Genomic DNA, 22,409 nt, shown 5'->3' with positions numbered 1-22,409 from the left:
CAGTCTGCATCCAGGGGGTCACCATGTGCCATGGTGAAAGAATGTGTCCAGCGGGGTGACAGTGTGCGTCCAYGGGGACAAACTGAACACAGAGGCACAACATGTACCCAAGGGAACAGTGTGTGTCCATGGGGAGAACATGCATCCATGGGAACAGAGTGTGTCCACGGGGAGAGCGTGTGTCCATGGGGACAGCGTGTGCCCAAAGGGACAGTGTATATCCAAAGGAACAGCATGTATCCATCAGGACTGTGTGTATGCACGGGGACAGCATGAATCCACAGGGACAAGGGTGTCCATGGAAACAGCCTGAATCCAGGAGGACAGCGTGTGTCCATGGGGACAGCCTGAACCCAGAGGGACAGCGTGTGTCCAGAGGGACAACCTGCATCCAGGGTGACAGCACATATCCGTAGGGACAGTCCAYATTCATGGGACCAGCATGTGTCCAGAGGTACAGGTGAAATCCCTGGAGACAGGGTACATCAGGGGGATGCCCTGAGCCTGAAAGGACACCACACACCTGCAGACAGCATGTGTCGTGAKGGAGAGCAGGTGCCTCAAAGGACAGCATGTGCACAGAGGGACAGCACGTTTGACAAGGGATGGCACGTGTCCATAAGGACAGGGGTTGCCTGGAGGGATAGGATGTGTCTGGAGGGACACATGGATTTTGGGGAAAGCACGTGCCAGAGTGAGAGCATTGCRGCAGGAGGAGGCACAGCAGTGCCTGCGGGGTACAGCAGCCCCTGGACATGCAGTGCCATGCCACTGCTCCAGGTGGCCCAGCAGCAATAAGGAAGATCCCAGCCCCGCCCAARCATATGGAGGACAGGAATTTATTGTCAGATTAAATAAAAGAGGAGGACATGACATCCACTGGCCCTGGCTGTTGCTCTGAGGTGACCCTACTCCAGCTGCAGAACATGAGGACTTGGCCACCAAGCTCCCACTTGCCCTCCTTGGCCCCGTGTTTAGGGGTGGGGTTGCTGCCAGCTGACAATGGAGTGAGGAGCCACCATGAGAACCCAGGGATCTGCTCAGGGASAGAAAAGCAGGCTTGGTTTCCACCAGCTTGGAGACCCCAAAAAAATACGGCACACAAGGATTAGGGTCCCTGTCCCTGCACTGGTACCTGATTCCACAGGGTTCTCAAAAGCAGGCATGAATGATAATGTCACTTAATTAAGRGATGTTCCAAATCCTGACTCCAGGGATGCTCCAAGTCCAAATCCCAGGGGTGCTCCATGCCTCAATTCCAAGAACGTTCTGAGCCCTCTTCCTAGGAGTGGTCCAAGCTCTGGGACCCTGAGGATGTTCTGAGTGCYGATCCCTGACCCCAGGATGCTCTGAGCCTCTCTTCTAGATTGCTCTTCCAGCTTCCCACTGGTGTCCCCAGGATTTTTCTCCTCCCTCAGGACAGCTCCCCACGGGCATCCCTTGACACCTGGATGTTTGCTGCCACTGTTTCGCCTGGCACCTGCCTGCTCCAATTCTCCCTTGTCATCTCTTCTGTTAACAAAGCAATCACTCCCCAATTTAACCTGGATTAAAACAGGATTGCTCACTCGCTCCCTCGCTAGTTCTCTTCCAATTAATTTGTTCCTCGCTTTTATTTCCAAATTAATTCTTCAGGCTCTTTGGCAAGTAAACAACAGTGGTGCCCAGGGTCTCGGGAAGGGATCAGGATTAATTATCCCAGTGGGAATGAGCAGATGGGAAGTGAAGCAGGGGCTTAGCCCAGGATGGGGGCACGCATCTGGGGTGTGCAGTATTCCCTGGACCACCCATAAGCATCCCACACAAAGGAGGGCCATGGGATGAGGGACCCACAGTTTACATAATTTCCACCTTCCCWTGGGAATGTCACAGGGACAAAATCCTCAGAGACACCAATGTGTTGCCTCTGGGGGGGTCACCCTGGGAGCAGGTTGACATGGAGGGGCCAAGTCCTGCAAGGGTTAATGCATGGTACAGCACAGGGTGTTAGAGCTAAAAATACTGTGCCTTTCTTGGGATTTGCTCCAATGACTCATTCCTTTCCGTAATTTATTGCTCGTTACATAATCACTTTCATTTTCAGCTGGAGAAAAATTGAATTTTTTCCCCCTTTTCTTCTGTTTTTTTAAAATGAAAAGGGCATTTAGCACATGAATGCCAGCCATTTTCCCAGTTCTTCCTGCCATCTTCCTAACAATGGATTRGGACGCTGCAACCTGCTCCAGCCTTCATCCAAAGACTCCCAAGAGCGTGGTGGGCACTAGGGTCAGCTAAGAAGGGAATAGGAGGTGAGGGATCTCTGGGTACCAGGAGGGTAGAGCACCCCAGGGGCAGCTCAGAGGGAGGGTCCATTGCCCAGCCACGGTGAGTGCGGGGCTCCAGCCGTGTCCCAGCAAACCCAGTGCTGCAGCCCAGCAAGCCCTGATCTATGTTTTAGCAATCCCAGTGAGGCATCCCAACGAAGGCAGTGCTGTATCCCAACAATCCCAGTGTCTGCCAGCACAGCTGTCCCAAACCAGGGCAGGGCACTCCAGTGGGGAATGGGGGGCTCCAGCTCTGGCCCCGGCTGGAACTGGGACAATCTTCTGGCAGGGAGGTGAGAACCCCACCCTCTGCCAGCCCCCCTGCCACCTCCACGGCAGGGCCAGGAAGCCTTGTGTTTGGAGCTGCAGCCTTGGAATTAACTGCGCCAAATGTTTTATTTGTGTAGAAACGCAATTATGTTAATTAAAGCATATCTGTAATTACAGCACTTAGTGGCCTATAAGTGCACGAGTGGCTGGTGACTTTGGAGGAGCTGCAAGGCTGGAGGGTGGCTTGGCCCTGGTGCCACAGAGCTCTGCAGCAGGGCAAGCAGCAGCATCCCCATGGGGTGATGGGGGTGACCCCAATACGTGTCTGCTCTGCTGGGAACAGCACAGCAAGATGGGGTGCTCGGTACCCACAGTCACATTCTGACCAAGCCACAGTCCTGCTGCTCTGGGAGTGAAGGGAAAAGGAAGGATATGCTCCAGCACCTCAGAGATGAGGGAACAGGAAGAAAATGGGTCCCTGAGGTGGACACCAGCACCTGGGTAAAGGGGGTGTCCTAGTTCTGCAGGCAGTAGGGTCTCAAGAGTGTTTCAGTGAGGGGAAAATAAATGGGAAGCAGAGAAAGATGACAGCTGGAGCAGCAGCCAACCAGCCCATGAAATGGCTGGGATGACATCCTACAGTCTCCAGATAAAGAGAAGGGGGARGGTGGCATCTGTCCCCACCTCAACAGACCCCTCGTTGTGGGCAGTGTGTTGTGGGGTGATAAGGTCCCCAGGGGAACATGGTCTGGGGAACGAGGGGCACAGGAGAGCCTGGAGMAAGGGAAGCAGCAAGGGCAGGGCATGGTGCTCTGGCACGGACAGGGTGCTCCAGGATCCCCACACACCCAGACACCTTCCCTCYATCAGCAGAGCAGCCACCCTCCCAGGCCAACACCTGCCAATGCAGTTTTCATCTTCCCGAGCCTCCAGCAGTGACAGAAAATTTCCTGTTTCCTGCAATTGCTYGGTCCAGAGCCAAAATATTCCAYTGGAGCCAAAGGRTTCCACCCTCACATCCACAGGACAGACCCCAGCATGGGCACACAAGGTTAAGCATCACCCTTCCATGGATGGGCAGGACAGGCAGGGATGGCTGCTGAGCTGCCGTGTTTAATTTGGAGCCATCAGGAGCCCRGGGTAATTCCAGACCTGCACAATAATGGGCAGGTGTTGCAGGATGCTGGGCAGTGACAGAGCAGCTGGCAGGGGCATGGTGGAAAGGGGACCGGTGGCACCAAAGCTTTGCCGGGTGGGATTTATTTGCTGAGCAAATGTGTGGAGGCTGTTGATCCGGCTGCAGAAGGCTGAGCCCTGTTTGCTTGGCAAACACACTGCTCCGGGTGCTCCCAGCCCTGGAGCATCAGGTCCTATGCAGGCAGCTGCTTCCACTGCCAGGCTGGAACCTCCCAGGGCTGCCCGGAGCCACAGGAATGCAGCTGGAAATGGGGCTGGAAAGCTTGGCAGCTCTGCAAGGCTCCAAATCCCKGTCCACATTGCATGGCAGCCCTGCAAATCCCCATTGTATGGCATTTCAGTAAATCCCATTCCTGTTTCACAGCATCCCTGCAAATCCCCATCTCCACTCCASAGCATCTCTGCAAATCCTCGGGGCTGCCTGGAGCCCAGGAATGCACTGGCCTCAGTGACAGGGCTGGAAAGCCTGGCAGTCCTGCAAGGCTGCAAATCCCTGTCCCCATTGCATGGCAGTCCTGCAGATCTCCATCCCYGCTGCATGCCGTGCCTGCAAATCCCACCACCACAGGGACCTCCAAGCAAAGCCACCAGCACTCCGAGGGAGCCAAACTCGGCAGGAGCATAGCAAGACGAGAGAGAAAATACACTGTTACCCTGAATCCCTGGGGAATTGTCCTTGGRTAAATGCAGCACTACAGATGCTGCCAACTCATCTTTCAATTACTCCATTTAGTTGATAACTAGAGGGGAAAAAAAAGCTGCCATTAATGGTAGTTCAGCATGTGTTCGTCATCTAGTCTTTGCTGTATTTTTCCTTTCCTGCATTTTTGTCCCTCACAAATACTGGAAAAAGAGCAGGACCCAGCATCCTGCCTCTGCTTTCCATGCCCCATGCTTCCCTGGAACCACACACTCCAGGATCAGGGATCCTCTCCCAAGCAACACCACAGATTTCTCATTGGATCCTCCATCTGTGAACATGGCACAAGTGGGAGCCAATCCCTGGGCCAAGACCTCTTCCCAAATATTCCCCTGAGCCAGAGTTAGTGCAGGGAGTGGGGACCATTTCTGGAGGGACGGGAGAGGACACAACTCAAAGCCACTCATGCCTTGGAGACTCAGCAGGGTGAGAGCTGATCTGTCTCACACTTTCAACCCTGCTGAATTCTCAGAGCTGAGTTGAGTTTTTAACTTCTGAAGCCTCAGCTTTCCCTGAGGAGAGAGGGCAACTGGGGATGGGATTGGCAGTGGGAGCTGCTGCTAGGGGGGCTGGTGTGGGAACTGGGGGGAGATGGAACCAGCACAGGGATGCAGCTCAGCCCTGGGACAGGCACRTGGAATCATGGAAACAGAATTGTTGAGGTGGGAAAAGCCCTGAGACCATCAAGTGCAACTTGCCAAGTGGTGCCAAGGCCACCACTAACCCATGTTCCCAGGTGCCACACCCACACAGCTTTTAAATCCCTGRGGATTCCAGCTGTCYRGGGCAGCYTGTGCTGCAGCCTTTCCAGGAAGGAATTCTCCCTAATATCCAAACTAAGCCTCCCCTGAGATGGTCCCTGGCACAGCCAAGATCCCACTGGTACTGGGACCAGTGCCGGAGCACGTTAGGCTTTTAATCCTCGATCGCGCTTTCCAGTAATTAATRGCTTTTCTGTGGTTGAACTGCTGGCTCCAGCTTCCCTGCCACACTGTGCCTGGACAGAGCACTGGGGGAGGGCTGGCAGCCAGGTGCCACCYGACRAGAGTCCCCAGCATTGTCCTCTTCSCTGTGTCACAGTCCCCATGACAGGGCTGGTTCAGGAGCTGGGATCCACCTGAGTGGCACAGGTAAGGACAGAAAGAGGGCTCCCAGAGTGTCACAATGGTCCCTCCTGGGAGCCCAGTGGCTCTCTGCTGTGYCTGCAGATTTGGGGTTGCAGGAGGAAAGGGACTGGGGGGCATAAATGGGGTCCCCCTGCCCACACTTGAGCTCTCTGCACGCTCGGCTGGCACACGGAGCTCCCTCCAGGCTTTGTGCGTGGCAATGCACAGCGTGCCTGACTCTGCACTTCTCGCCAGCCCACGGACCTGCTGTCCCTGTCCCTGCCCGCACGGCGGGGGAGAGGGGTTTCTCCAGCAGTGCCAAACCCCCACCTTCGCACAACCCTCCATCTTCACCAAAACAGCACACCCACACGCCTCAGGAGCCAGCTCCCACGCTATTCGTGGGGGATGAGWCCTCCTTTCCATCCCTGCAATTCCCACGGGAGCAGCACAGTGGGCCTGGCTGCTTCATCTTGAAGAGAGGGGGATAATCACAGMTGGACATGGCGGGCCCCAAAGCCGTGTCTCTGGCATTACCCTGATCCCTGGGTTCCCAAACTATGGGGAGCCACTGGCACTGGTGCCTCTGCCCCCAGTCCACAGCCTGGCACAACACAGGGAAAATCCCACCCCAGGCAGTCCGGGCGTGTCCTGCTGATCTGGTAGGTGCAGGATCAGAGACAGGAGCCTGACAGGGACCCACRGCCATTCCCAGGAACATAATTTCCCTGGGGACAGCCAGACCCAAGAGCAGCCCCCCTCAAGCTCTTGCTAAGCGTCACAGGGCTCAATATGCCCAGCTCCCACCGTCACCAACTCGTTTTCCTGCTGCTGCACCCACCTGCAGGTCTCRGGTCTGCCCAAAGGAAACCAGCACCCAAAAGGCACCATGGCCCCTTGGGCTGGTACTGGGGAATGCTTGGCCATCAGCACTTTGGCTGGTGTTTCCACATGGACACTTCTCATGCCATAAAACCTGTTTTGTCCACACCCAGGACTGTTTTTCCTCACCTGAGCTTTAGCAAAACACTCCAGTTTTGGGGGTTTCATCGAGCTGTGTTGCTGACTCAGCATCTACCCCACTCCCCAGTGAGGCCAGGACATGTGGGAGACAAAACCAAAGGCATAACAGGTCTGAGACAGGCTCTGGCTCAGCTGAAGGGGGAAAATCGTGGATGGGAAGGCCACAAGGCTGTGCTGAYGGGGAAAATGGAGCACATTCTAAGGGAGCATGGGGGACACCACACGCCTTTGTCCTGGCAGACGCAACACTAAGTCTAGTCTAGCATTGACCCTAAGGCTAGTCGTAGACCTAACCAGAAACCTACACCTAGCCACAGCTGTAACCCTTAACTTAGACCCAGCCTAGCTCTAAATCTAAATCTAACTATAACCCTAACACTAAGCTAAGCCTTAAATCCAGCTCTAACACAAATGAGATAACAGTAAACTGCAGCACAGCTCTAATTCTAGCCCTAAATCTAATCCCAGCCTAATGATAGCCCTAAACCTAAACTTAAACCTAAACATAAGCAAAAACCTAATGTTAATCCTAACCCTAATACTAACCAGAGCCCTAAACTTAGCCATAGACCTAACAGCAGCCCTAGAATTAACCCTAGCTCTAACCCTAATCTAACTAGAGCCCTTTACCTTACTCCTAGATCTAATTTAACACTAAATTTAGCTTTAGTCTTAACCTTAAACCTATCCCTAACCAAAAGACTAGCCCTAAACTTGATTGTAGCATTAAACCCAGACCTAAATTTAGCCCAAACCTTAGCACTAGCTCTGACCCTCACCCTAGCCCTAATCTTAGCTCTACCCCTAGCCCTTAGCTCTGACCCTCACCCTAGCCCTAATCTTAGACCCACCCCTAAACCTTAGCCCTGACCCTGACCCTAATCCTAACCTCAGGCCCAGCCCCAGTCCCTCATCAGCCAAACTCCACTTCTGAGGTGCTGCAGAAGGACCAAGGGGGTCCCCACATCCTGCAGCTCCTCAGGATGTTCACGCTCAGGATCCAAAACCCTCCTCCCAGAACCCGCAGGTCCCATCGCAGAAGTTCTTGCCTTGAGCATCTGACAATCGAATTCCTGAAAATTGCCCTCACCCTGCTTCAGTCACATTAGGGACTCTCTGGCACTGGTACTGTTTCCCATCACTAGCACCACCTTCCTTGACCCCAATCTTTTACTCAAAGCCTTCAAGGCTTCCACTTGCCTTTTCTATGCAGGAAGGATGCTGCCATGCACCCGTCTGTGATCACACCAGTAAAAAACACAGGGAAAGACCCCATTTAGAGGGGAGCAAGGGAACACACAGCAACACCACGGCTTGTGTCCTTCCAGCCAGGCTCGAGCAAACTATTGGCTTGAGGATAGGGCTGAGGAGCCATCTTCACTGCAGGAGGTACCCGGGACAGCTCCCGAGTGAGGATAAACCCCAAACCACCAAGAAGCTGCACAGACATCCCGGAGCATCACCACCGTGCAGCAACATCCTCACCCAGCTGATCGATGCCACTGCTTGGCAGGGCTCCATGCCTCAGAGCCAGGCTGGGGACCATCAAGCCAGCTGAGGCTGCACATCCCTGTATTCCCAAATCCTGGCAGCCCTGCCTGGTTTAGCCCTCGCAGGCAGTAGCAYTAGGGCTCTGCTGCAATGGGGTGAGATTTAGTGTGCCTATCAACAAGGAGGGGTATGCTTCAGCATCCTCACCCCACATCAAGCACTGAACCTCAGGGGACACAAACAGGTGCCCCTCCAGACACCACTCCACAGCCAAACAAAGCACAGCCACATTCAGCTGGCAACAGCTCAGGAGAAGAGAAGGGGGTAGAAAATCTGCTCCAGTCTCTGCCTTTCAAATGCTTCTTATAAATATCTCGGTGTCTTCTGAGTCACTCAGCTGAAACATGCGAGTTACTAAAAGCCTGGGAAGGGGCTGGGAAGGAACTGGGAGCCAGGGGAGGCTTCTGGCTAAGTCAGCACTTTGTGCCAGGGCTGCACCGGCAGCTGCTGGTTGCTTTTTCCTCCCTGGCTGGAGAGCAGAGGGCTTTGGGGATGCCGAATCACATAGCAAGACTGTTCTGATGGCCGCAGCGCTCAGGCTGAGCCCTAACCCAGCTCCAGCCCCAGCCAACAGAGTCAGGGTTTAGTATTTTCAGTGGGAAGTGCACCACACCCCACTTCCAAAACCCCCTCCTTGTTTTATTTGATATAATATAGAAAATACAAAAATACTGGTCCATTGCCCAAGGATGTGGTGTGAATGACAAGGTTTGGGGACAGCTTCCTACAGGGCGTTCCYAAGCRCCTTCCTACACCTGTGTAGACCTACCTACAAGGCCAGATYGGATGGGGAACAAYCTGGTCTAGTGGAAGGTGTTCCTACCCATGGCAGGGACACTGGAACTGGATGGGYTTTAAGGTKCTTTCCAACCCAAACCAATCCATCCYGCAACCCAGACTCCAACCCCCCAAATGTCAAATCTCACTGTCATCACCCATTGCTGCAAGGCAGCTGTGATCCCCCCCACCAAGCATCCAAGCTCCAGGCTACCTGTTGCCCACACTCAGCAGCCCCTCCACTGCCTGACCCCACTGCTGCTGCTGCTTCTGCTGCTGCTGTGCAGATGGAGCCGTGGTAGCAGACAAAGCATCTCCCAGTGCTCTGTATCCCACTCACTCCCCCCTCCAGACAGGTCCATCCATTAAGGAGGACAGCAGAAAGCTGGACAGACAGAAAGTCCCAGGCAGCTCCAGACCCTGCCGGCATTTCTGTCCACAGCACAGCTCCCGCTGAGCCACGTGGGAGCCAGGAAGGAGACAAAAGCAAAAGCGAGGACCAGGGTCAGAGAGGAGCAGGAAGAAAGAGGGATTCCCAGAAATTGCTGCTGCATCCATCGTTGCCCCTGGGGAATCCTTCATTCAGCCCTAGATAAATGCTCAGCCTCCCACAGCCCCCAAAGCGGCACAGCTCACAGGGAATGYGCAGGGCTCTGCTGGAGATGATGGCCAGGGCACACTTGGTGGGAGTCCTCACTAATAGAGACAGAATCTGGCCCAAAAATCAACAATTCCAAACAACTGGCTATTCTGAAGCTGAAGATGCTCGGGGAGACGCCTCGGGATGACATAGGGGAAACTCCTGGCTCACCGTGGAGACACCCCACGGATAGGTGCAGGGTATTGGGAAGCTCCTGGTATATGCAGAATGTAGGAAGCTYGCAGCCAGGAGCTTTCCTTCCATTTTCCCTGCCAGGCACCACCGGGCTCCAGGGCTGGGTGTCCAGGCAGGTGGGTGATCCTGAAGAGGGCCAGTTAGGAGATTTTGAAAAACCTTGGTAACATCACCTAAGAACCCCAGCTCTGGGGGGACCAGGTTAACCTCATTCCACTGAACCCCTTTCCCTGGCAAGGAAGTGCCTGGGGAGGAGCAGAGCCATCCTATCCCGACGGGACAATGGAGGGTGTTTTCCATGGCACTGTACACATGCAGCCCAGGACCAGCAATAACCATGAAGGGTCTGGGGGCTTCTCCARGGGGTTTGGCAGCCTGCCCTCACCTTTGCAGGTGCTCCAAGGTCTCCAAAGGGTGGCTGAGCCCAKCTCATGCCCCTGCATCCCAACCAGTGTTGTGCCCCGAAGGAAGCCCTGACCACTCTCAGGCTCCGCTGAGCTGGGTCCTTCCCGCAGGGATGCTCAGAGCACCATCTCCTCCTCTGTGCTTTCCATCTGCAGAGCTCAGTGGCTTTTTCCCCAGCCCCAGCTGCTGTCAGATGCTGTGACAGCAGCAGCTCCGGGCACCCTGACATCCCACCCACCGCTAACCAGGTCAGCGTCCACCCACCCGGGAACAAAACACGCTTCCCGGCAGGAGAAAAGGAGGAAATGGGTTAAAACGTGACCTGGACAATACTGCACCTGCATACTCTTGCAAAAAAATGCACCAYGCACGTGGGAGAGCTGGGCCAGCGCTGGATCCCCACCTCACACAGCCCAAATCGAACACCACGGGTCTGGAGCGGGGGCAGGGAGCAGGCAGCACCCCTCACCACAGCAACCTCACCACTGCAAGCCCCCAGGGAGCACTGCAGGGTCAAGGGCATCATCCTCTGACAGCTCATGGGAGGCTTTTCCACCTCTTTATATCCCCTGGAGTATACAGGAACAGGGACAAATATCTATGAAGGACGTATCCGGGGTAAAAGGGGAAAGCAGCTGGGCTCACCATTCCTACCTCACCTGCCCAAGGCACCTTGGGGGGCACAGTCAACCCAGCTACACCAAATTTTAATGTCATCTATTTCTTTAAAAAGCCTTTAAACAGCAGCAGAGGCAGGAAAGAACATGGGGATCGCATGGCATTTCAAGACCTTTGTGTGTTTTGCTTAAGGAAAAGGGCACGTGCACATGTTCAGGCAGCGCCAGGGAAGGATCTCTGCAGGGAACAAAGCACACACAGCGCTAGGGAGTGAGCCAGGAGAGCTGAGGGAAGGATCTGCCTGCAGAGACAGACCCAGCACCCACAGCAGCGTGGGAGGATCGGCACCTACTGGGTCCTTGAGAAGACAGATCCGAGCCACACACTGCATGCAGGCAAGAGAGGTAGATGCTGGAGGGTGTTTTCTGTGAAGCGGGATAAAGTTGTCATCTGAAGGTCACCTCATGAAGGTGTGAAAACCCAGTGATGCTGGAGGAAAATGTGTAGCGCTGAGGAAGGAGTGGGTGGCAGCTTCCCTGCACCCCAATACTCCTGTCATCACCTAAAGCACCTGCTCCAGGAGACCTGAGGCTGCTCCTGGGCAAACCYCAGTGCAGTGATGTGCCCCCTTGTTCTGGTGTGAGCTGTGGAGCCAGGCAGCTCGGCCAGAGCCTGAGCATGTGGAGCTGGCACTGCCAGACAAAGGAATCCGAGCACTGAGAAGCCTTCCTCCTCATTGCCCTAGACATGTATCTCTTTTCTGTGGTTCAGCTCACTCTCTGGCAATGTGGGACCTGATCCCGCTGGAGTAGGGGGAGAAGGGATTGGGAGCACCCCAGATCTCTTGGTACCCAGGAGCCAGAGCACCTCTGTACTGTGAATCGCCCGTGCACAGCCTGCTCCCCAGCAGCTGTGGAGCCTCGTGAGCGCTGCACATGCGTGTGCACAGACACAGGGGTCTCTGCCAGCCCCAGCCGAGCCCACGGGCAATGGGAATTGAGACACCGCAAGCTTCCCATTAGCCAGCTCAGCCCCATTTCCCACGTGGGCGCTTCAGAGCATGACCCTTCCCTGCTTCCAGGGAGCACTGTCATCCCTCAGCAAGGTCACCTCATGCTCTCGTGCAAAGCCCCTTGTGTCTGCGGCAGCATGAGACCACCGTGACCCACAGAGCCCCATTCCCACCTCACTACATGCTGTGACACCGGGATCCCCAAATCTATTTGGTGAGCGGGTGGGTGTGCAGGGGGTGGCTTCTCCTGCCTTGCGTGAAGCTGCCRAAATGACAATTCAGAGGCCTGACCTGAATTTCACAAAGTCACCCGGGCACCCCCTGCAGCCCACCACTGGGCCAGGAGCCTTCCACCCTTGCAAGAAATCATCATGGGGTGATGGGGAAATAGGGAGATTCTGTTCACACCAGCTCTCTGGCACAGAAACACCAGTGATGACCTGCCCTAGGCTAACATAGGTGGCAAATGGGGAACAGGGAGGGGTCGCAGTCTCTTGTCATTTCCCCGCCACCCCGTCCCTGACAGCTGTCATGCAGGAGGAACTTTTTCCTGCGTCCCCGACGCCTCCTTCGCTCCTTTGCCCAGYATCACTTCCCTCCCTCCCGGCGTGGTCCCCCATCCCCAGCGCCGGCGGGAGGAAACTCACATGTCAGATGTGGCCGCCTGGTACGGCTGGCTCCGGCAGAGGATGGAGTGTCCGCAGCCCTGGCCCATGGCTCCGCATGCTTCGGCAGCCCTTCCAGCCCCGCCGCCGCCGCGCCGGACTCTCGGTGCTGGCTGGGAGCGGAGACTCCCGCCGTGCTCAGCTTCGCTGCTGTCACCGAGCCCGATGCAGCGCGCCGAGGCGTGCGGGAGGGGAGGACGGAGGGGGGGGCGACGCTGATTGACGGCGCTGCTGCGGCTCCGCGGGGCTGGGCGGGGGCCGAGCCGCTCCGCGGAGGGGCTGAAGGGGCCGCACCTGCCGCCCGCCACCGCCCACCCCGGTCCGCGCCCGGCCTCKCCCGTGCGCCGCGCCGCGCCGGGAGTCGCCTGCCTTTGTCTAGAGAGTGCCCGCGGGCCCTGCCCTCCCCACGCTCCCCGCGGGGACAGACATCCCACCCGGCACCTCTGGCCCTGCTGGGACCGCAAGCCCCGTCTGTTCGCTACAGCCCCGGTGGCATCGGCAGCACACGGCAATTCTGGGCAGCTCTGTTCCCACTTGTCCCTGTCCCGAGGGTACCGAGCAGCGCGGGTCCCACAGGTTCCTGTCCCGGGGGTACTGAGTTGCTCTAGGCARTACTCGATCCATAGGCAGGTTGCTTTCCCAGGGGCACTGAGCAGCACTGAGCAATATGTTTTTTTGTTTGCCGTAAGAGGARATGGCCTCAAGTTGCATCAGGGGAGRTTTAGATTGGATATAAGGAACGATTTCTTCCCCAATATGGTTGTCAAGCCTGGGGSGGTTTAAAAGCCRTGTAACTGTGGCAYTTGGAGRCAYGKTTTAGTGGTGGGCTTGGTAGTGCTGGGGGAATGGTTGGACTYAGTGGTCTTAGWGGTCTTTTCCAAATCRCTGTTCTGTGATTCTGATAACACTGAAGAGCCCTGACCCACAAGCAGGGCCCTGCCAGAGAGTGGAGCCCCTGTAAACAGGTCCCAGCCACATGAGTGATCCCCAGCTTGAACCTGGTGATCRCCTACCCTGGGCCCATGGGCTGGGGTCCGGCAGGGTGAGCTGTCAGCAGGGTGGGACATTGTCAGAGGGTGGCTGGAGAAGGGTAAAAGTTGCTGCAGTGCCAGTGCTGCCTGTGCTCTCCAGCCAAAGAGCCGGTGCATGGCAGCTACACTCCCAGAAGGGATCTTGGGGAAGGACATCTGTCCTACGCTGAATTTGGGTCAGAGGTTTCTATAAAACCTCACACCATCCAGCACAAGGGGAGAGAAAAAAACAGAAGGAGCAAGAGCAACCTGAACTTTTAAAGATATTTAAACATTTCAACTTCTTCCAGCGCAAGCACTAGAGACAAAAGGGGAAGCTACTAGGGATCAGATCCTGGGCAAAGACTGGGAGGAGATCATCCAGCTGATGAAGGTCTTGGCTCAGGATCATGTAACTATGGAATGGTTGGGTTGGGAGGGATAYTTAAAGCTCCTCTAGTTCCATTCTGMTGCCAGGGGCAGGGACATTTTCCACTAGACAAGGTTTCTCCAAGCCCTATCCAGTCTAAATGCTTCCAGAGAYGGGGCAGCCACTGYTTTTCTGGGCAGCCTGTGCCAGGGTCTTACCACCCTCACAGCCAAGAATTTCTGCCCRTTATCTGATCTAACCCTGCTGACCGTCARATTAAAGCCATTCCCCATTGTYTTGTCATTCCAGGCCCTTGTCCAAGCTCCAGGTCTCTTGGAGCTCCTTTAGGCCATGGAAGGGGCTCTAATGTTTCCCTGGAGCTTCCTCTTCTCTAGGCTGAACATCCCCAACTCTTTCAGTTGTAGCAGGGGTGTCCATAGCAGATGTGTTCCAGTCCTCAGACATGCCCTTCTCTGGACTCCCTCCAGCAGYTCCATGCCCTTCTCTGGACTCCCTCCAGCAGCTCCATGCCCTTCTGATGCTGGAGGCCCAGAGCTGGAGGCAGCACCCCAGGTGGGGTCTCACCAGAGGGGAAGAATCCCTTCCTTACCTGCTGCCCACCCTCCTGGGGATCAGCCAGGACACAGGGGTTATCTGGGCTGTCAGTGCACATGGCCAGGGCATGCTGAGCTTTTCATCAAGTCTTTTTCCCCAGGGTTGCTCTCAATCCATTCTCCACCCATCCTGYRTTTGTGCTTGGGATTACCCCAACCCAGGTGCAAGATCTTGCGTTTAACCTTGTTGAACTTCATGAGGCTGTCACAGTCTCCCCTCTCCAGCCTGTCYAGGTCCCACTCAATGCCATCCCTTCCCTACAGCATGGTGACCACACCACAGAGCTCGGTGTSGTCAGTGATCGTGCCAGGGATGCCCTGAATCCCGCCGCCTGTGCTGCTGACAAAGGTGCATGACTTAGCCCTGGTCTTTCCTTCACCTTTGGTATCTCTGGGCAACTGTCAACACGCAGTCATGGACCTTTGATTTGAGCCAGCACAGCCACCCAGGTGAGCCCAGGAGCATCTCTGGGGTCTGCAGGCTCCCCTGCATTCCCCTGCAGGTAYTTGCACCCTCTGCACTCTCCCTGTGCYGTATGCTKCWCCACAGGACCAACCTGAAACTGCARCCTTGCTTAGTGTATTGARATTTTGCACCAAAMMSAGCKATTTTGGTTGCTTCTTCTAGCTTTGCAGGCCTTCATGTCTTCAGGGTCATTTGCCTGTGGGGAGAAGAGAGGAATGTGCTTCAAAGTCACCATGAATGGGCTCCATCATGAGGATTGCCTGCTCCATCGTGAATCCACCAGCTGCRGTGTTCAGAGCAGCAGTAGATATTAAGAGATTAGCACTCAAATCGCATCAGTTCCTGTCAAATTCACCGGGGTTGATATCCCCATGGTCTACAGATACAGGCATTGGATTGTATCAATTACACAAGATCCTCTGCCTTTGTTATCTACAAGGGAAAACTGCAATTACTTCCCAGATTTTCCACCTAGAGCTGAGAGTAGAGCCAGGACTAATTTGAGCTTATTTTAAAGACCRTTACTTTAATCCAATCCCTATTTCCACCCTTTCTCGGGTTTAATGATCCAGGTTTTCATCAACTGGATGAGCTCATATCCTGCACTCCTTTGGGGAGGGAACCTGCTKTGGGGAGCCATGGGATGCCCTGAGGACTGGGAGCAATTCCAGTGCTCACCCCATCTTCTCCCACCAAAGTGACTGGTGGCCAAATTGGTCCCTACACCCTTAAGTGGTAGTGGTGGATGCTGGGAGCAGGGTGGGTGCCATRTAGGGGCCACCCCACACCCAGTGAGCTTCTAACCCCCATCATCTTGGTATGAAGACATCTACAAGGAGTTCCCTCTTTCCCAGAAAAGGGCTCCCATAGTTGTTTATCCCAGCCTCTCTTATTCCCAAGAGATGTTTTTGTCTTGCAGTGGCCCCCAGGCAGAAGCAGCTGAGAAGATCAGAGCAGATTTGGGTGCAAGGACCATCAGAAGGAACCATCCATCCCCAGATACCAGGCAAGGACCATCATGTCTGCCTCTTACCATGGAACCATGGCATTTGTGTGGGAAAAGCCCTCTCAGACCATCARGCCCAATCATTCCCCCAGCACTGCCAAGCCCTGCACTACACTGTGACCCAAGTGCCACATCCACACCTATCCCCACCATCCAACCTTCTCCCAAGCCCCTGAGACTCCTTTCATGTAGTTGGTGTGATGCCTAGATCTCACCTCATATTCCCCTCTCCCAATGTGATTCCTGGCATTTAAGAGACACGTTTTTCTCAGCTCCACATCTCTCTCTACTATTTYCTCCTCAAGAGAAAACTCAGCCCTATATCCAAGCAGCTTCTGCAAATGGCAGCAGTGTGTGAAGCCCCAGGAGTGTCATAGAGGCTGAGAACTGGAAAAACCCTGACGGAATACTTCTACTGCTCCTGGAGTGTTTTGGTGTGTCTCATTAAAAATGCTCAGTTTTGAGGTTGATTTTGGTGSGTTCTTTTTCAGATAAATCCCTGCTAATTCTTGCTTGGAAGCACACAGGGTATTTCCAGGTGGGCACTGCTGCATGAGTATTGCTGGCTGGGCATTTCTGGGTGGGCATCTCTGGGCAGACATCTCTGCATAGCCCCTCCACCTCGTGGGGAGAAGAAGGAATGTGCCTGGTGGAGGCCATGCTGGCTGTGGTGCCCCATCCCCTCCCTGTGATATTCCAAGTCTAGAGGGGTTGCTATAGAGCATGGACTTTCCTGGTCCAATCTCCTGCTGAAAAGCAGTCAAACCAGGGCTTCATTGCTCCATCTTGCAGGAGCGAGGTCCCAGTGATGGCCAGCGAGATCAACCAAGAATCTTTCTGCAGGTATATCCGATGGGGGCACCTTAGCCTGACCTCCTGGCTGCAGGGAGAGGGTCCTGGGAGACTTGACAGCAGTCAGGAGTCCTGACACAATGTCTCCTACAAATCTCTCTTGTTTCACTTTGCTGGAGCTGCCGGAGATCYTGCGCTGGGCACCAACATGAGCTGTGTGTCTTTATTTACTGCMGGGAAAATGAAGCGATGCCAGCGTTGCACAGGCAGTGTTCCACCTCTGTGCTCCCACACCGATATTTGTGTTGTGAATACCAAATGAGCCTTGCTTTGCTTTCTGCTGAGACTCCTCAGCCACACGATTGAATTCAGTGAGCTCTGAATAGCCAGGCTTTGTCCTCGAGCWTGCATTGTGCAGGATACCAATTCCAGCGCTAATGGAGATGTATTTGCTGATACAGAGCAATTTGCTCCTTGAATACTTTCCCTRCAAATAGGCTCTACATCATGCTCAGAGCTGTGAGCTCCCTTGCTGTGCGTGCAGGGAGACACCTWCCTTCCTCTGAAGACACCCAGTCCAGCTTGCTGGGATGGTCCGAGCCATGGTACACCTTCCTACTTTGAATCATGGAATCACAGAATCATTGGAAAAGCCCTCAAAGACCATGAAGTCCAACAGTTCCCCACCACAGCCAAGCCCACCACTAAAATACATCTACAAGTGCCACATCTACATATCTGTTTAATCCCTCCTGGACTTGCCATGTACATAGAAATATCCATGACAAAGTTCAATTTCAGCAAGTTTTGGGTTTTTTTTTCCCTTTCTGATTTTTCCATCATTTTCCCTCACAAACCTGAGAATATTTCAGGGAGGCAAGAAAACAGCAAAACAGAGAAAAGCTTTTCCATTTCCATTGACATTTATCAAGGGAACAGATAAAGAACAGAAAAAACCACACAGAAGAACCTGGAGCCTTGTTTTTATTGTGAAGTTGGTACAAGATGTTCTCAATGAAAAAAAAAANAAAAAAAAAAAAAAAAAAAAAAGGAGATAAATTTACAGTGATGCAGAAAATTATTCCCTGTGTCCACAGGTCCAATCGCTCACCCGTGATGGGGTCAGAACAGGTATGTTTTTGGGGTGGGGATGGGGGTCCCAGGGAGCTRTTTGGGGGCTGTTGGGGTTCAGAATTCCCACCACTTCCCACACCCCACACTACGGCAATGCCGTCACCAGTGCCAATCCATTCCATGCTGGAGCCATCCAGGTTTGGTGCTSCTGGCTGGAAAGGTGTGGGAGYTGGGATGGAGCTTCTGAACAACACGGGAAGGTGCTTGGGTAGCWTGAGGAGGCAAGGGCTTTCCTTGGATTTGGAAATGAGATTTTGAGAGGGAAGGGGAAAGAAGAAGAAAAGGAAGGATAGTGAAGGGGAAAGAAGGTGAAGGGGAGATTGGGAAGGGAAAAGGGAAGAGGGAAGAGGAAGAGGAAAGAAAAGACAAAGGGGAAGGGAAAAGGGAAGAGGAAAGGGAGGAGGAAGGGGAAGAGATGTGAGTCAGCCACCTTCTCCAGGGCTGTTTCACACCATCACAAGCTGGTCTCAGCTGCACTCCCCAGCCTACAGGTTCCCCCTGCAGCCYCCTCAGCCTACAGCCCCTGGCATTGACAGGGCAGCAGGAGGGTGCCTGGTACCAGCTCCTTCGGCCCCATCCAGCACTTGTCACTGAACCTGCCCTCTGGCCTCTCCCAGCGTCCCCTGCCTGGTCACATCTGTCATCTGGCTGCGGGAGAGGACAGGGACCCACCGGCTCTGTCGCACTCAGGACATCATGCAGGTGACCTTCCCTAGGGCTGAGCCAGGGGAACGAGGTTTTCATGGACAGGAAGGAGCATCATGGGGGTGTCCCCACGTTCCAACCTCAGTTTTCATTGCCCCTCAAATATTCCCCTACTCCCACAGTCTCATGTGTCCCTGGGACCAAAGAATGGAGCAATGTCCCTGTGGTGCCATTCTCCAGGTGGCACATACGTACCTGGGCTGAACTGGGAGGGACACTCAGCACGCAGGCAGTGGGAAACAGAAATTTAAACAGGGCTGTAGGATCAGACCCTGGTACTGGGAACTGTCAGAAATCATAAGGATGCCCCCAGGATGCTCCCAGAGTTCTACCAGGTATCATGGCACTGGTCCAGGCACCATTCCTGTAGTCCTCACCCACACCAAGGACCCAGACCTGTGCCCCTCCACTGATGCCTCATTCCAAAGAGATTCGAGGTTTTGGAAATCTTTGTTGCCACACCTGAGCCTTTCCCAGCTCTCACGTTGCTGCCTGTGGAAGACGGCATGGGGGCATGAAGGCATYCAGTACTGGGGTGGCACTGGGGTGCAGACTGAGCCCAGAAGTCCCAGATCCCCTTTTCCCCATTCCCATCACCCAGAAGCAGGGGTCCTGCTTTGGAGGTGATAGGAAGAGTGGAGGGGCTTTTCCTTGCACCCAACACTCCTATACCCCCAGGGTGGGTGGGGGACAGGGGACAGGGCAGGAATCAGGCAGCCTTGATGACTCAGGAAGAGTAGGATGGAGGTCTGTTCCCAAGAGAAGGTATSCCAGTGTCCTGCCTTCCAACAGTTCTGGGCAGATGAGAAGAATTTTCCCTGCACCTTCAGTAGGGTCAGGGTCAATCAGTGTCCCCTTGTCATGGCCCATGGGTGGGGCAGAAGGGGGGATGGGGGTCCCATGGAGAGGGGCTGCCTTTGAGATGGTCCTTCGGGGTCACAGAAGAGATCCATGTGAGTGCTGACCTGGGAACCCTCTTGTTCCTGCACATTATCCCACCAAACCCAGCAGCAGCATCTCCAAGASATGGCACAAGGCTCCAAAAGCTCCTTCCCAAATATTTCCCAACCTCCTGCCTCAAACCACGGCTGGTAAGCAGGAAAGAGAGGGCTCAGCCCCTCCAGGGTGGTGCTAGCAWGTCCTCTGGATGACAGCCCTGCTCCCCACCATGTTCCAGGGCTTCTTGAGGGATGATGCTTCCAGGGGCGAAGGGGGAACTCCTCAGCACTCCTTTGGGCAGCAGAAGTGCCTTGAGGAACCCCTCCCTCCCAGATGGGGGCTCAGCTCTGCTCCCCAGACTGCCCAGGGGGCTCTGCAAGGATACCTCCTTCCCCCCGTGCCTCCACTGCCAGCCTCCAGTCCCTTGGGCATCCCCCCAGGTGGGTCCCACCCTCAGGACACGGCCTGCAGGGGCAACACCCCATGGTACCACTGAGGCAATGGCACCGCTGAACAGCAGCAGCASCATCRGGCACCGCTGGTGCGGCACAAAGGTTTGTGCCTGGGGGGACCGAGGGGACACACGGCAAGGCACATGGGGCTGGCATGCTGCCACTCCTGCTGCTGGCTGCCAGGTAGCCATGGAAACCTCCCGGCGGGATGCTGCACCGATAAATAGCCAATTTGAAGTGATTTTCCTCAAAGAGCTTTTTCCTTCCCTGTATTTTCAATATATAGAGTCTCGGTGATTTTTTAGGTTTACCTTTACTTTTTATCATCTTCCCTTTATTTTATTGTTTCTCTTTATGTCCTTATTTTTCTTTGTTATTTGTTTCTTTCTTTTATTTTTTCTTTATTATTTTCCCTTTGATTCAATACCTGACCTCCATATTTTTTCTTTATTATTTTCCCTTTGATTCAATACCTGACCTCCATGGCAGGTCAAACTCAAAGACTGAGGTTTGTCATCTTCCTTGTCTTCAGTGAGCCAAAGCTCATTCCTGTTTCAGCAAGTGGGGTGACAACACTCAGGGGGGTCAGGGCCACACGTTCATGGAGCTGCTGCTCACATGGGTATTTATGTGGGATAAATACACACATGTGCACCTGAGTGTGTGTGCATGTGTTTGGATGCTTGGTCACACATGGAATTGCAGATCCAGGCACACCATGTCAGTGAGAGTGTGTGGGATGCTCATACACGTGTGAGGGTCCAGCATGGGCTTCTCAGGAATCTCCCAGCAAGTGGAGCAAGGGGAAACAGGTTTTGGAGTCCTGGTGAACCAGAGGCAGATGTCATCCATGAGTGGATGGGCAGAGCTGTGTCTGCTCCTCTGTCTGCACCCAATGTCTGGTGCATCTGGGTGCAGGGCTGGGCTGGGGGTGGGTGCCCAGCCTGCGGGACTGGTGGCACATCCACGTGACTGCTCGGAGCACTGTGGTCATTAAGCCACAGGGCTCCAAAAGATTGATTCCACAGGGATTTTACAGCCTTAACCTGCTGAAGAAATGGCTGGGGTGTTGTCTGGAGCTTGGGGAGCAGCACTGAGCCTCCACCTGGGGAAGGATGCTCTAGGGAGGCTCTAGAAATGCTTCAGATCCCTTCTGTGACCCTTCTACAGCCCAGGGAGACACTGAGTCCCCCCACCATCCCTGAAAAACTCATCCCTGCTTCTCCCCACCCCAAGAAGATTTGGGAGAACAGAGAGGAGCARGGCAATCACCCAGGGGACACGCAGAAGCCAGGATGCTGACAAGGCAGCAATTCTGTCTATCCGCCTGTCCCACATTGCACACATCTCCCTGGGGATCCTATCCTGCTTTCTCAGCTCTGTGTCCAGCCCCAGCATTAGAGCTATCTCTGGGCTGACAAGCCCAGAGCATTGCTGCTCTGATGTTAACAAAAGATTGAAAGCCTGTTATTTTTAAATAAATGCAAATTACCATCTATTTAATGGACAAGGACAAACCCAGCTCCTCATCGGAGGCAGTACCRTGACAGTGACAGATAAACAGCCATCAGCCACAGCGTCCTTCTCCAGGTGCCAGAGCCCCATGCTCTGGGATGCAATGACACGATTAGCCTTTGCTGGGCAGAGGGTTGGCAGTTGGCTGTGCCCACTGCTCCCTGTGCCCACTGGAAAAGTCCCCCTRACAGGGAAAATCCCAGTTTAGCTCTCACCTCTGCCACCCATCATCTTGCTTTAGTCCTGTCTCCTTGCATCCCTTCCTAAACACCTTTTCCAGTGCCCCAAGACACCAAACTCCCAACACCTATCACCTGCCATTGAATCCCTGGCACTGCCAGCACTCCATGGGATTCGGGAGAGGCAGATGCCCCATCCCATGGGACCCTCCTAGGCACAATCCACCTCTGAACCCTTCCATCCCCCCACACCAGCCCAACGTTTATCTAGCTACTTGAATTTCCTTTATTTTTCTTATAAAGCCAGTGGTGAGTGGGCAGCTGCCAGGGAGGAAGTTGTGAGCAGGCAGAGCAGGGGGAGGGGGGAGAGCACTGGGAAGCACAAAAGGCTTCAAGCAGCTGGGCTTTCCTCTGCCCTCTCACTTTCTGCTTTTAAAACCCTCCTACGGACTCTTYTCTTCCTTCCCCAACATCCAGAGCCCCTTCTCACCACTACACCAGACAAAGTGGAATGCGGGGTGTCTCTGTGTCAGTTTGGAGAGTGGTAGATTTTGTCAGATTCCTCCCCAGCCTGATCCCATTTTCTCAATGGGTAAACTGATAGCAGAGGGAGGTGGTGAACCCCTTGGGAGCATCCTGAGTGTGCTGGCAGCCACATGCTCTGATAAAAAAAGCATAGATGGAGAAGAGGCAGGAGGCAAGGACAAGGAAAAAATAATGGGAGAAAGGCTGGAAAATGCCAGTGACAGTTTAATGGGGCTGTTA

General features: G+C 54.3%; 1 protein-coding gene across 1 annotated transcript in view; it reads right to left on the bottom strand.

Annotated features, from left to right (window-relative positions):
• Positions 1-12,595, bottom strand: part of PDE2A (phosphodiesterase 2A) — a 40,298-nt gene extending 27,703 nt beyond the window's left edge. The window contains exon 1 of the mRNA XM_057377002.1: positions 12,445-12,595. Coding sequence (XP_057232985.1) covers positions 12,445-12,512 — 68 coding nt within the window. The 5' untranslated portion in view covers positions 12,513-12,595. The remainder of the gene's footprint in view (positions 1-12,444) is intronic.
• Between the last annotated feature and the right edge of the window lie 9,814 nt (positions 12,596-22,409).

Source organism: Malurus melanocephalus, unplaced genomic scaffold, assembly GCF_030028575.1.
Source record: "Malurus melanocephalus ecotype Western Australia unplaced genomic scaffold, MMel_1.1 scaffold_298, whole genome shotgun sequence".
NCBI classification, from domain to species: domain Eukaryota; kingdom Metazoa; phylum Chordata; class Aves; order Passeriformes; family Maluridae; genus Malurus; species Malurus melanocephalus.
Note: the sequence above shows the minus strand (reverse complement) of the source record. Positions and strands in the feature narration are given on the sequence as shown.